General features: G+C 38.3%; 1 protein-coding gene across 5 annotated transcripts in view; it reads right to left on the bottom strand.

Annotated features, from left to right (window-relative positions):
• LOC114647134 (CREB3 regulatory factor-like) overlaps positions 1–14,295 on the bottom strand; it is a 75,062-nt gene that overhangs the window by 6,633 nt on the left and 54,134 nt on the right. For 3 of the 5 annotated variants that reach the window (XM_028795675.2, XM_028795674.2, XM_028795673.2), the window contains exons 6-8: positions 12,036–12,225; positions 11,310–11,383; positions 6,422–6,544 (exon numbers count right to left, since the gene is read on the bottom strand). In XM_028795675.2, coding sequence (XP_028651508.1) covers positions 6,422–6,544; positions 11,310–11,383; positions 12,036–12,225 — 387 coding nt within the window. The remainder of the gene's footprint in view (positions 1–6,421; positions 6,545–11,309; positions 11,384–12,035; positions 12,226–14,295) is intronic. The other 2 variants (XM_028795676.2, XM_028795677.2) reach the window with 2 other exon arrangements.

Raw genomic sequence — 14,295 nt, 5'->3', positions numbered from 1 at the left:
TTCAAAGGTTCAGTGCTGGGCAGCCACAGAGTCTGGTGGTTTTCAGTCTAACTGTTCTCTAAATTAAATTCATGCTCACATTTTTAAATGTAGCGACACCAAGAAAGCATGGTTTTCTTTCCGACAAAGAATTAAGGAAAGTTTTTCCTGTTTATTACACAATTGTAGATTGCTTTTGCTGATCTACTTGAGATCTTGCTTTCTCGTATTTTTTTCACAATGTTACTTTTCACGTGTGGTAAATTACAGGTGCTGGTCATAAAATTAGAATATCATGACAAAGTTGATTTATTTTAGTAATTCCATTCAAAAAGTGAAACTTGTATATTAGATTCATTCATTACACATAGACTGATATATTTCAAATGTTTATTTCTTTTAATGTTGATGATTATAACTGACAACTAATGAAAGTCCCAAATTCAGTATCTCGGAAAATTAGAATATTGTGGAAAGGTTCAATATTGAAGACACCTGGTGCCACACTCTAATCAGCTAATTAACTCAAAACACCTGCAAAAGCCTTTAAATGGTCTCTCAGTCTAGTTCTGTAGGCTACACAATCATGGGGAAGACTGCTGACTTGACAGTTGTCCAAAAGACGACCATTGACACCTTGCACAAGGAGGGCAAGACACAAAAGGTCATTGCTAAAGAGGCTGGCTGTTCACAGAGCTCTGTGTCCAAGCACATTAATAGAGAGGCGAAGGGAAGGACAAGATGTGGTAGAAAAAAAGTGTACAAGCAATAGGGATAACCGCACCCTGGAGAGGATTGTGAAACAAAACCCATTCAAAAATGTGGGGGAGATTCACAAAGAGTGGACTGCAGCTGGAGTCGGTGCTTCAAGAACCACCACGCACAGACGTATGCAAGACATGGGTTTCAGCTGTCGCATTCCTTGTGTCAAGCCACTCTTGAACAAGAGACAGCGTCAGAAGCATCTCGCCTGGACTAAAGACAAAAAGGACTGGACTGCTGCTGAGTGGTCCAAAGTTATGTTCTCTGATGAAAGTAAATTTTGCATTTCCTTTGGAAATCAAGGTCCCAGAGTCTGGAGGAAGAGAGGAGAGGCACAGAATCCACGTTGCGTGAGGTCCAGTGTAAAGTTTCCACAGTCAGTGATGGTTTGGGGTGCCATGTCATCTGCTGGTGTTGGTCCATTGTGTTTTCAGAGGTCCAAGGTCAACGCAGCCGTCTACCAGGAGGTTTTAGAGCACTTCATGCTTCCTGCTGCTGACGAACTTTATGGAGATGCAGATTTCATTTTCCAACAGGACCTGGCACCTGCACACAGTGCCAAAGCTACCAGTACCTGGTTTAAGGACCATGGTATCCCTGTTCTTGATTGGCCAGCCAACTCGCCTGACCTTAACCCCATAGAAAATCTATGGGGTATTGTGAAGAGGAAGATGCAATACTCCAGACCCAACAATTCAGAAGAGCTGAAGGCCACTATCAGAGCAACATGGGCTCTCATAACACCTGAGCAGTTCCACAGACTGATCGACTCCATGCCACGCCGCATTGCTGCAGTAATCCAGGCCAAAGGAGCCCCAACTAAACATTGAGTGCTGTACATGCTCATACTTTTCATGTTCATACCTTTCAGTTGGCCAACATTTCTAAAAATCCTTTTTTTGCATTGCTCTTAATTGATATTCTAATTTTCCGAGATACTGAATTTGGGACTTTCATTAGTTGTCAGTTATAATCATCAACATTAAAAGAAATAAACATTTGAAATACATCAGTCTGTGTGTAATGAATGAATCTAATATACAAGTTTCACTTTTTGAATGGAATTACTGAAATAAATCAACTTTGTCATGATATTCTAATTTTATGACCAGCACCTATAGAATGAGCACAGAAGGCACAAATGACAATGAATTAGATTATCTTGATTTGGATGTATTGTTTTTATATCTGTTTGTCTATGCTTAAGATTTGTAAGTCACTTTTAACAAAGTCACTCTGATCCTTCAGAAGCCATACCTTTTTACCCCCAAAGCATACACATCCATAAATCCATTGTTCAACTGGCTTAATTCATTTTTTTTTTTACTACTACTTCTTGGCGGAGACCCGAGATGCAATTGATTACATTTCTTTTGTTTTTCTAATAGCAACACAAGCAGGATTTGAACCCAAAATCTCAAAGTTTGAAGTCCAAAGCCTCAGTCACTACAACACACTGCCATTTCCAGATCATGGGTGGCTGCAGATGATCCTGGCAGCATTAGATGAAATGCAAAAAGCAGATCTAAACAGAAAATATGGACACAATACAGTGTTGCTGCCATGCACTTGGTAACCTGAATATTGTTTGATTGCATGTTTGATTGATTTTGCTTGCTTTGTCATTATTTACAACAATCATATTCTAATTTGTTTGGTACAGCACAAAATGTGGTGCAGTTTGATCTGTAACTAATCAGACTCTGGGCAGGATAAACCAGTGCCTGGTTCTGGTGTTAGAAAAGCAGGCGAAGCATTCTCAAAGGCATGCAAGAGATAGAATATTCTTAGACCTCAATATGTTGAAAAATACGCATTTGTATCTAGACTTCCAGAGTTTAAAGGCAGCAGGCTACATTTGCTTACTGCTTGCTTGTGTTTTTGGTATAATCTCCTTTCTTTGTTACTAGTGCCAATGTGCACTAAACAAACACTCATGATGCCCATAACACGTGGTAGTGCTTGAGAAACCCTGACTGAATGATCCCCAGCTGCTTATATGAAATCTAAAAAAAACAGCTCTTGGCACCAAAGCCTACTTAAACGGAGCAATATCTCAATCAGGAATTCATTAATCACAAATTCGCAATTTTTTAAAATTTATTCATTCACGATTCACCAAAAGTAGCCAATGTCTTCAATTTTCTTGTGTTTGTGTTCCTTAATATTCCGCAGTAGAACCATTATATTTATGCTCCATGATAAAGTGTTTTCAGGGCTTACATTTTCAAGTTTTTTAGAATCATGAAATATGTTAACTCCATTAAACCATTTTAATTAAAAGCCGCAACAACCAAATGAAAATGAATTAATGCAGAATTTTATTTTGAGTACGCTGTAATAATTCACTGGCATCATATTATTTTTGCTCCATCAATAAAAAAGTGTTTACAGGGATTAAGTTTTCAAGAAACTGCCTTTTAAAAAAATCTGAAAATATTTAGTCCATAAAACTATTAAAAGCAGCAACAACCAAGTTAAAAAGCATAAACAGAGGTTTTATTTTGGATACTTTAATCGTATCTTTCCAATTGCCAGTGGTATGCAAGCAGGATAGTTTTTTAACCAGTCAGCAGTACGCTGCTTTCTGTCTGTTGTGGGAAAGTGGGATTCAAAGCTGGTTAAGGCTGGGAAAGACATAAGAGGAATAGAAAAAGATGTTAAAAATAAATGGAAGTAGGCTTGATTAGAGAAAAAGTTGGGTGATGGACAACACTTTGGTGTCACCAACTAAACTTACTTGCCACTGTTTTTTGCAATTTTGTGGTATAAAAACCTGCGGTGCCACTAAAGTGGACAAAAAGGTACTGTTACAGCATGACATGGATCAATGGCAGCAATTTGTGTTGCCAAGTTTACAGCACCATTGCCAGGAGTGTCAGCCACTACAACTGCCATACTGTGTATGCAACCAAAAAAAATTATACTGCCAAATTTGTTGCAAAGCATGAAGAGTCACTCAATGCTACTCACTGACTTGCATATTCTGCTGCCAAAGGACTGAAATGCTCTCTCAAGACTGGCGTTTTAAACATACAAACCCACTATTCAATTACATGTGGTACTGTCCAACAGTTCAGTTACCATTTAGAAGATAAGCTTTATAATAGTCTCACATAATGTTATTGAAGCCACAACTCTTAACATTGATAACACTTCACACATCGTTGTACAACTTTATGACAATAAGGTGGGTAAAGTTAGAACTCTGCATCTGAATGGTTAGATAAAGCAGGGACTGCTGAAGCATCAACCATCCATTTTCCAACCCGCTGAATCTGAACACAGGGTCATGGGGGTCTGCTGGAGCCAATTCCAGCCAACACATGGCACAAGGCAGGAACCAATCCCAGGCAGGGTGCCAACCCACCGCAGGACACACACAAACACACTAGGGTCAATTTAGAATCGCCAATCCACCTAACCAGCATGTCTTTGGACTGTGGGCGGAAACCGGAGCGCCCGGAGGAAACCCACGCAGACACGGGGAGAACATGCAAACTCCACGCAGGGAGGACCCGGGGAGCAAACCCAGGTCCCCAGGTCTCCCAACTGCGAGGCAGCAGCGCTACCCACTGCGCCACCATGCCTCCCAACCATCATACTAGAGCTAAAAAAGAAATATACAGTGATCCCTCGCTATATCGCGCTTCGCCTTTCACGGCTTCACTCCATCGCGGATTTTATATGTAAGCATATTTAAATATATATCGCGGATTTTTTGCTGGTTCGCGGATTTCTGCGGACAATGGGTCTTTTAATTTCTGGTACATGCTTCCTCAGTTGGTTTGCCCAGTTGATTTCATACAAGGGACGCTATTGGCAGATGGCTGAGAAGCTACCCAACTTACTCTTCTCTCTCTCTTGCTCGGACTTTCTCTGATCCTGACGTATGGGGATTGAGCAGGGGGGCTGTTTGCACACCTAGACGACAGGGACGCTCGTCTAAAAATGCTGAAAGATTATCTTCACGTTGCTATCTTTTGTGCAGCTGCTTCCTGAAACGACATGCTGCACAGTGCTTCGCATACTTAAAAGCTCGAAGGGCACGTATTGATTTTTGACTGAAAAACAAACTCTGTCTCTCTCTCTCTCTCTCTCTCCCTGCTCCTGACGGAGGGGGTGTGAGCTGCCGCCTTCAACAGCTTTGTGCCGCAGTGCTTTGCATACTTAAAAGCCAAACAGCCCTATTGATTTGTTTGCTAGAGATTGTTTTCTCTATCTATGTGCTCCTGACACGCACTCCTTTGAAGAGGAAGATATGTTTGCATTCTTTTAATTGTGAGACAGAACTGTCATCTCTGTCTTGTCATGGAGCACAGTTTAAACTTTTGAAAAAGAGACAAATGTTTGTTTGCAGTGTTTGAATAACGTTCCTGTCTCTCTACAACCTCCTGTGTTTCTGCGCAAATCTGTGACCCAAGCATGACAATATAAAAATAACCATATAAACATATGGTTTCTACTTCGCGGATTTTCTTATTTCGCGGGTGGCTCTGGAACGCAACCCCCGCGATGGAGGAGGGATTACTGTATATATATTTGTCATAATATTTAAACTGCAGTGGGCTGGCACCCTGCCTGAAGTTTGTTTCCTGCCTTGCACCCTGTGTTGGCTGGGATTGGCTCCAGCAGACCCCCATGACCCTGTACTTAGGATTCAGCGGGTTGGAAAATGGATGGATGGATGGATGGACAATATTTAAATATGTGCAATTGATGTGTTTACAGAAATGTGTCCTTTGCTTACATTATTTATAAAATGTAGACATTTTGCATAATTGAGGATTTTCATGTTTCAGTTATTGCAGTTTGTTTTAGGCTTAGGATTTTTTTTTTTTTGCTTTAACCAATCGGGCAGAGTGGTGGCTCTGAGGCTAAGGATCTGCGCTGGTATCCCGAAGGTTGCTGGTTCAAATCCCCATCACTGCCAAAAAGAGATCCTACTCTGCTGGGCCCTTAACCTTCAATTGCTCCAGGGGCGCTGTACAATGGCTGACCCTGCGCTCTGACCCCAAAGGGTTTGCGAAAACTAACAAATTCCTAATACAAGAAATTGTATAAGGCAAAATAAAGAACAAAAAAAGTGTGTTTATAAGCACCTGGTTAATATTTAAATGACTGTTTACCCTCCATTACTCTGCACAAGTTTTGTAAGCCTTCAGTAGTTTCTACAGAAGAGCCTTTGGATGAATGCCTTCTGACTGGTGACTTATTCTCAACACAACCATAACGTTGCCATGCCTGAAAATCCCAGCAGAGTTCCTGGTCCTGGTATTCTAATGTCAACACATGAAAGCCACTTAAATCTGTTTTTCTTGCCTGTTCGCACTTTGAATTGCACACACGTGATCTGTTGGTACTTGGATTCCTACTTTAAATACCTTGTATTGACTGTATAGTTGTTACAACCCTATTACAACTGCATACTTTTCTTTTGAGCTTGCTCATACAGAAGTTTCAGCTACTTCTCTTGCAAGAGAGTGTGTGTGCCACTAGTGTACATTTGTGGTAGCTGTTATTGTCATTGACCTCACAATCATTAGCAGTAACAATCTGGCATATGTTAAGTGATTAATTTATAATGTAAGCCAAACAAACACAGCCACCACGGCTGCAGTCTAGAGACAAGATAAATTACCTTTAAGAAGTACAAGGATAATAAAATTAAAATGAGTACCAGTCATTTCTTTCAGAAGACATTCAAGCTGCTCAGTCATCCCCAGTTGTGTTGTTCCTTCCCTGTTTTCCACACTACTTCTGATAACTTCTTTAATCTGCAATAGTGCCCCCAACAGGTTGTCTGTAGGAATGTATGGAAGAATTTTTTTATGTTTTGTGTCTTGGCTGTGTTCATATAACTGCATCTTAAATAACTATGTCAGCCTTGAAAGCCGATACACATTTCAAAATGCATCATTATTTAAGACTAACAATCTCTTTTCCACTGGAATTCTGTTACGGATTTTTAAAAGAAGATTATCACTTTATCACCACTACACCATACTTGAGAAAGAGGGCAATACATTTGTGGTGAGAAGAGCAGGTGCTTACTTTCCATTATAATGAAAAAATGAAGATGTGCTTGACTAAAGCTGTCAAAATACCGACAATAACTTTAGTGATTGCCTTTGATTTTTATTTTTTACTGTAGGTGGTACATTTAACACATTGGCTCACTCAATTTGCACAGAGGGGGTTGGGGAAGAGGTTTCAGAAATATTGGGTCTGCAGAACCATGAAAATAAATTATTTAGAAGTCACACAGCAAAGTAATGGAAGTATCTGCTCTTTAATGCTAAGAAAATAAGAAAAACAAAAAGACACCTACCTGGTCATTTTGATGGAACAAAAAAATTAACATAAAATAGTGAGAGAAAGGTTTCCTAAATCTACTAGTGATTTTCTCATTAAAGGTTTCACTAGTTTCCTTCTAATAAAGGGAGCATGTACACTATCCCTGTGTCTATGTGGGTTTTCTTGTGGATACTTGGTTTTCCTTTTAAATATCTAAGGTTTCCTGGCATTTCTAAATAAGCTCAGCATGACTGAACAGGGGGTGGATATGATGAACTGGAACGGAGATGGCTTGTGGTGTGTGTCAGTCCACAACAAAACAAACCATTTTAGGTGTGTTCGCATATAATGCACAAAGCACCTATTGCGAAAGCCCACATCTGCCTCACTGTTCGTATGGAACAGCTCAGCCCCCCCCATGGACCAGTTTTGCCAAGATGTAGCATGTATAATCTTCAAAGAAATTTGTCAAGATAGTTTCATTCAAATATCTCAGACTGCGCTGAAAAATTTTAAAATTTCCCTTTGAAAAGCATTGGCAAATCTTAAAACAGAGAAACATTATGTGCAGCTACAACTAGGAATTAGTTAATGGTTTCAGTTTTACCTTGAGAGCATTTGCTTGAAGTTGTATATTTTGTGTATTTTCCTTTTTCACTCATCTGGCAGTGAGAGCTCACACACAAATAGCTCATACAGCAGTACCTTCTGCTGCTTTAGGGCAACTTAACCATTAAAGTACAAAAAAGGTTACTTCTTTGAAAATAAATGGGAAGGGAAAGCAATTATTTAAGCATATACTGTATAAGACTGAACATTTATCTGCTGATTATTTTTGTAAAGAACGTGAGGTTTTCAACTTGCAGCTAAATGGTGTTTGAACTAATTAATAACATGACCAATGTGCAGCTAGACAGGTTTAAAAATGGACTGTGGAGTTGGGAGGCTTCAGTGGTTTAAGCTCCTGATGTTTCAGTCCCAGATATACATGAACAATTGAGGTAAGCTCCTGATCTTCTTGTCCATCGTGTACCATTTGTGTTCTCGTTACACAATAAATCAATTCCTTTGCAACTCTTTACTTATTTAATTTTAACAAATTATTGCGTTTTTACTTATATTAATAGATTATGAAAGGAGAAGGGGAACTGAAATAAGTTTCCCATGGTAGTACTGATTTTATGCTAGCATTGCTAATTTTGATTTAAGATATTTTTCAATTGCTAATTATTGGATACTTTAAAAAATGATTAAGAAAACTGAACAACAATTAGTGATAGGTCCTTCACCACTAACACACAATCGATGTGATTTTCACATGTAGTCTCCTATCACACGTAATTGCATCCTATTATCACTATTTTTGAGTATAACTCATTGTTAAAATGTTTAAAACTGTAATAACTGACTCTTGAATGAACTAAATAAAAAATATGAAATGCTCCCCCTTTCATATCAGTTAACTTGGTCGCTAAATGCATCCAAATACTACACCATGCATACATTGTCTGACTTGTTTATATTTATGGTGTGCTGTAAATACAACGTAAATGCTGCATTAGTTTCCTTGAATTCATCAGACAGCAGTGGAAAAGTTTTCAGACAGGAAAACCAAGAAGGTTAAGACCACAGTCCTTTTTAATCAATACAATCAAATCCATTTCCTTTCCTAGATGTAAGATGGGGTTTGGGTGGGTGGATGGCTGCACCTGGCTACCACCCCTAATGACCAAAAGAAGTTTCATTGTCTGGCCCATAATTTGTCTTTTTAAATAAGAATGGACTTTGCGAAAAACAGATCCTAGATCTAAGTAGAAACTTGATGCAAATAATTGCCGATACAAAATGAAGTAAAGCAATGTATCCTGTATCATTTCATTCATTTTTCTGGATCCATTTTATAGTACAGTTACATTTGGACTGAAGTCTGACATGACAACATACACACAAAAGCAAAAACCAAACCTTCATTGGAGAACTGGATGATCTCAGAGCACACATTCACCAGACCAGGGCCAATTTAGAGTATTTTTTCCAAACTGAGCTAAATGTCCTTTGAAGGAAACCAAAAAATATGTGGAGAAACCCAGGCAGACACAGGAAAAGGTACAATTTCCACACAGATAGTTACCATGGATGAGATTAGAGCCCACATCTACAGGTATGAGGTAGCTGTGCTATCCACAACAACACCCTGTTGTCTTTCTGAAGTATTAAGTCTATATATAGTACATGATATGTCTAAACTGCTCTCAAGCATCATTGTATAAGATGTGAAATATAGTTCCCAAATATCTAACAGTATGAAACTACATGGTTATAACTGTATGCAATTCTTAGGGTAAAATTGTATTTTCTTGAAAAAATATGATGTTTCAGCTTCATCTCAAAAAATTGAAATCTAATAATTCGAGATCAAAGTACGAGGGTTGCACCAAAAGTATTCAGCATATTACAGCTACTAGTTTCATCCATCATTTCAGACCTGAAAGACAAACAGCATCACCTAACTCAGTCGCTTATTTTTACTTCATTGCAAGATCATGACCATTAGATGCCTGTGTGGTGACTGAATTGCTTAGGAAGATGGAAATGTCTGTGACTGAAATAAGCAGAAAATTGCTGTTCGGCTTCCACCTTAACATAAATTTGCCAGTTGTGGCTTGACTGTCCAAGCCAGTGGTGAGTCATGAAAAGCCAGCATTTCTCACAATAATTGGAAGAAAGAAAGAAGTTGTGTCAAGAACAGCTTTTTGTTTCAAGAGCACAACAACCATGTGATTTCTAATCGCTTCGAATGTGGCTGCGATGCACCTTTTAATCATCACTCATTGAAAATGAGGGAACCACCATATCTGGCTGAAGGGGCTAAATTTGAATTTCAATTCACTTTCAAAGAAGTCAACAAAGAATGTTGACTACCTGTAAGAGGTTTAACTAGAACACCCCTATTTTTTAAAAAAAGTGAAACGGTTTCAAAGGTTTGCCTGATTGTTCAGATAAATCCTGGTTGCACAGTAATTAGTGCCACTACTGCATGCTCTCTCTTTCTATTTGTTTGGCAAGATAATTTTCTTACCAAATCTAATATTATGCTGTGAAGCAATACAGTTACATCCTGTCTTTTTTGTAGCACCCAATGAATGGATGAGTATTTGGGGAACCTTCAGTAACACCAAATCAATGCCGATTACTCAGTAAGGGAGAACAGAACCTACTTTCTGCTGTACAGATGTTGATATACTTCACTGCTCTTGTAATTTCCCATTGTCTCTGTTCACACCAAGGGATAAACCAAAGTAATTATTTATTTAAAAAGTGTCTATATGCATAACTTTGACATGGATCAGAGACTATTGTTTCATCCAAACATAAAAAAATATTTGGAAATGTACTCCTGTACTTCCTGCATCTTTAACGTTCTAGTGTGTGATTGGGGTATGTATGCATTTTCGCCTTGTGATGGGCTGGCACCCTGTCCAGGGTTTGTTCTTGCCTTGTGCCATATGCTAGCTAGATAGGCTCCAGCAGACCAGTATGACCCTGTTTAGGACATTCCAAAATGAGATGGAATTATAGAAGTGTTCCTGGGCAAGATCAGAGGTTGCACACAGGTGGTTAGCAATAAAAAGCCTCTTAGTGGTCAAACAAGAACAGCCTCTACAGAGCACAACAAAATTACCAAACATCAATGAGCACATCAGGGCAAAGTGTTGAGCAAACAGAGAAATGGCAATGGGGAATGAGAAACCATAGTATTTCATCCAGGTGATCATGTAAAGCTTGGATTAATGGAAACTACGCATTACTTTTGACATGTAGTAATTCATATCTTTATTGAATGTTAAAACTAATATTCTCATTACTTTTGGTATGACCCTCGTAAAACCAAAACCTCACAGCTGAATTTAATGTATGTCAGTAACTCATTCAATAATGTGTTTATGGCACATATAAAATAAACATGAGGTAAAAACTAAAAAGGGACAAAAGTGGTTCAAGGGCAGATAGCAACAATTTAATGACACTGATTGGCTCTTTAGTCCCACCTAGAAAGAGGTCTTCCACAGACAATCTTAAAAGTTTTTTTAAATTTTTTTAAACTAATTATGTATTACTTTATTGGCCTTAACATGCCTAAATAAACCACTACTGATGTTATCTACCTCCATTCAGTGATATTCAAACAGCAGGGTCTGCACATACCATATTGATTTTTGAATAATCTTGATGTTGGTGAAGAAGACATTTTTCTGTTGGCATGCACTCACCGTGTTCCTGGTTAAGACCCCACAACTTGATTTTGTTTGCTTCATGCTGTGCCTTCTTTTTCAGACGACAAGCCCTTTTGTGTTGGGAGAAAAAGCAAGCAGGAAGATAAGCGACAGAGCCATTTCTTCTCTGGTGTCATTTCTTGAACCAGTCAAATGAACCTAAAGCTTGTCATTACTTACAGACTTTATGGGAAGCAGTGATCAGATCATTTCCTGACCTGCTGAATCTTGTATATATGATTACAGCATGTAAACCTCAGTGTGAGAGAGAGAGAGATAGAGGGGGAGCTGGTCTTTATATTAAGGCATGGGGAAAGGGAGTAGATCAGTTGGTCTGGTACACAGTTTGATTACTGGGACTTTGTGAGCTTACTTCACTGCCAATTCCCTCTCCCTCCCCAACTCCTCAAAAAAAGTGATGATGTAGCTTTGACTCCTAATGCCTGGTACCAGTCATTCCACTGGTGCCACCATAGGTGTCAGCAAGAAAGGGCATACCAGGCTTCAGATTACCCACCATGATGGAACTGAATTAGAATTCACCTCCCCTAATTGTAGAAATGCCCTAGGCTTTATGCAGGTGCATTTAAATGCCAAGTTTATAGAAAGAGCTAGGAAAAAGAAGAGACCAGATTGCTCCACACAAACAGAACTTCACAACCCAAGCAAGTGGTCACTAAATGCGCTAACAGTATCCACTACTTACACCAGACTCTGCCTCACCTGGAAGCCAGTTTGTTTTTCTCCTTTCGGGAGCGGGCCCTAGCAGTAACAGGTAGATGGCCAACAGGCTGCATGTCGTCAATGGCTTGGTGGAGTTTGTGCAATTGTTCTCCAATGTTCAGCAGTTTTCGAGGATTAGGAGTCAAGTCACTGGCATCTGTTCGACGAACCTTCTGCGCACCATTCTTGCCTTGAGGGGGGAAAAATAAAAAAAAAGATTAAAGTAAGATTTTTAAAAACTGTTGCACGAAGAGTAAGTCTGAGTGTCAAGATGGTTTATATTTAGTTCTTTATACAGTAATTTGAAGACTAGTTAACAGGTACTAGTTACATTGCCAATACCTGACACTATAAATAAAGAGTCACACAAAAATGCATGAAAAGTAAGAGAATGTCAAAGTGAGAAGCAAATTTTTTGAAGTAAAAGCAAATACCATTATGTGTATTTCCAGGAAACGCATAAAAAACTCCTATACATAAAATGCATTATTATTATTATTATTTATTGAAGCTCTAAGTTGTGTTAGTGCTGATATCTGTCTTTTTGATATATCTTGCTATCAGACATAACAATTTTTCTTCCTTTTCTGCATTTCTTTGAATATTAACTAACACACATAAATCCCAATTAAATTGTTTTAGTTAAAGCAAGATTTATTTGGGGAAACAACTATGGCATATACAGAATGTCAATATTTAAAGATACTAGCAAATTTTAGCTAATAGAAAATATTATCTGTCTTAATTTTCATTTATAAATCTGTCATGGTGTGATCCACCAAGAGGGTAGGGTGTAACCCCAGGAAAAATTGGCATATGTCCTAGAAGACAATAAGAGCCATATGACTAATGTGTTATGGTATAGCCAGAATTTTCTTCCCCTGATTCAGGTGGATGTTTTTTGTATTTAGTCTTTGTTACCTTTTACATACAGTATGCCTTTGTAAGTTTTAATAATTTTATTTTTGCATATTTATTCATTATTTCTACCTTTTTTATTTAATGTAGATCTTTTGTTTGTAATATTTGCTGCTTTTTCTATGTATCATGTCTTCTATGTGTTGAACTGGGGAGTGGGTCCTCCTGACACCATAGCTGTGGTAACACAACATCCTCTATCATGTTTAACTTTGGATTTACATTGCATTAGTGTTGTCACATTGTGGCTTATGCTTTTGTTCTTCAACTTCTTCAACTGCTTTTTCTTTGTTACAGATTAAGATTTCTCATTTTTGGACTTGGTATTGTTTGCTTTGGTTTGCCTTGTAGACATTCCCTTTTTGGTTCAGTTTTTGCTTTATGCTCATTTTTTATTAAGTGTTTAAAATAAGGACATTTTGGCTTTGTGTGAGACTAGGGCTCTGCTGCTTACTTGTGTAATTGTATTATGTATGCTTGAATTTATTTATTTATTTTTTTAATTTACTGTACTTTATTGATTGTTCTTCATAATTCTAAAATTTTCTTTAACTTCTTGTAAAGCACCTTAAGTTACATATTTTGTATGAAAATGTGCTATAGAAAAAAAAATGATTCAATTTCTCTTTTCTCTGTTTGACTTGTAGAAAATTTTCAGTCTGGTCCTTTTTGGGCCTGTGCAGTCTAAAATCATGATTCTTAAGTTTAAGGCCACACTGATTTTTGTTACTAGGCTGAATTTGGAACCTTGTGACTTAGATGTTGGGTAAGCCTGTGTCTTGAGTTTCAAGGTGCCCAGCACTTTATAACAATGGGAAGATGGCAAGGAACATCTCCAATTATAGCATACTGCATGTTTGAGGAATACTAATCTCAACTGCCTGATAAATGAGTCAGCTAAAGGGAAGCGATCTTACATTGGATGGAACTCCGTCAGCAGCCTGAGTTGCTAGAATATACAACAGGTAGTCGAGTGCCATTTGTGGATGCATAATGCAAAACTCAAAACTGAAAGGTATAGAATGGTGTCAGAAGACTCTAGGGCAGGAAAAGTAAATCAAGTAATGAGCTAGATGTGTCACTGAAAATTAATTAAAATGGCTGCAACCAGTCAGAGCTCACTGAAGAAGTGAGTAGGAAAGTGCTTAAATGCAGGACTGTTAGTGTTAACATGGAGGAATAGGGGTATTAAGAGCCTGTGGGGCAGGCAGTAATAAAAGAAATGTGCTTTCTGAAAGTCTGAAATAACTGAACATATTATACCAGAAAGTGCTTGACTAGTCAATGGGCTAGAAATGCTGGTTTTTCAAGGAAATCTAATAACTGATGAATGTAGACAATA

Source organism: Erpetoichthys calabaricus, chromosome 2 (genome assembly GCF_900747795.2).
Source record: "Erpetoichthys calabaricus chromosome 2, fErpCal1.3, whole genome shotgun sequence".
Classification (NCBI taxonomy): domain Eukaryota; kingdom Metazoa; phylum Chordata; class Cladistia; order Polypteriformes; family Polypteridae; genus Erpetoichthys; species Erpetoichthys calabaricus.
The sequence above is the reverse complement of the archived record's forward strand: the minus strand, read 5'-3'. Positions and strand labels throughout refer to the sequence as shown.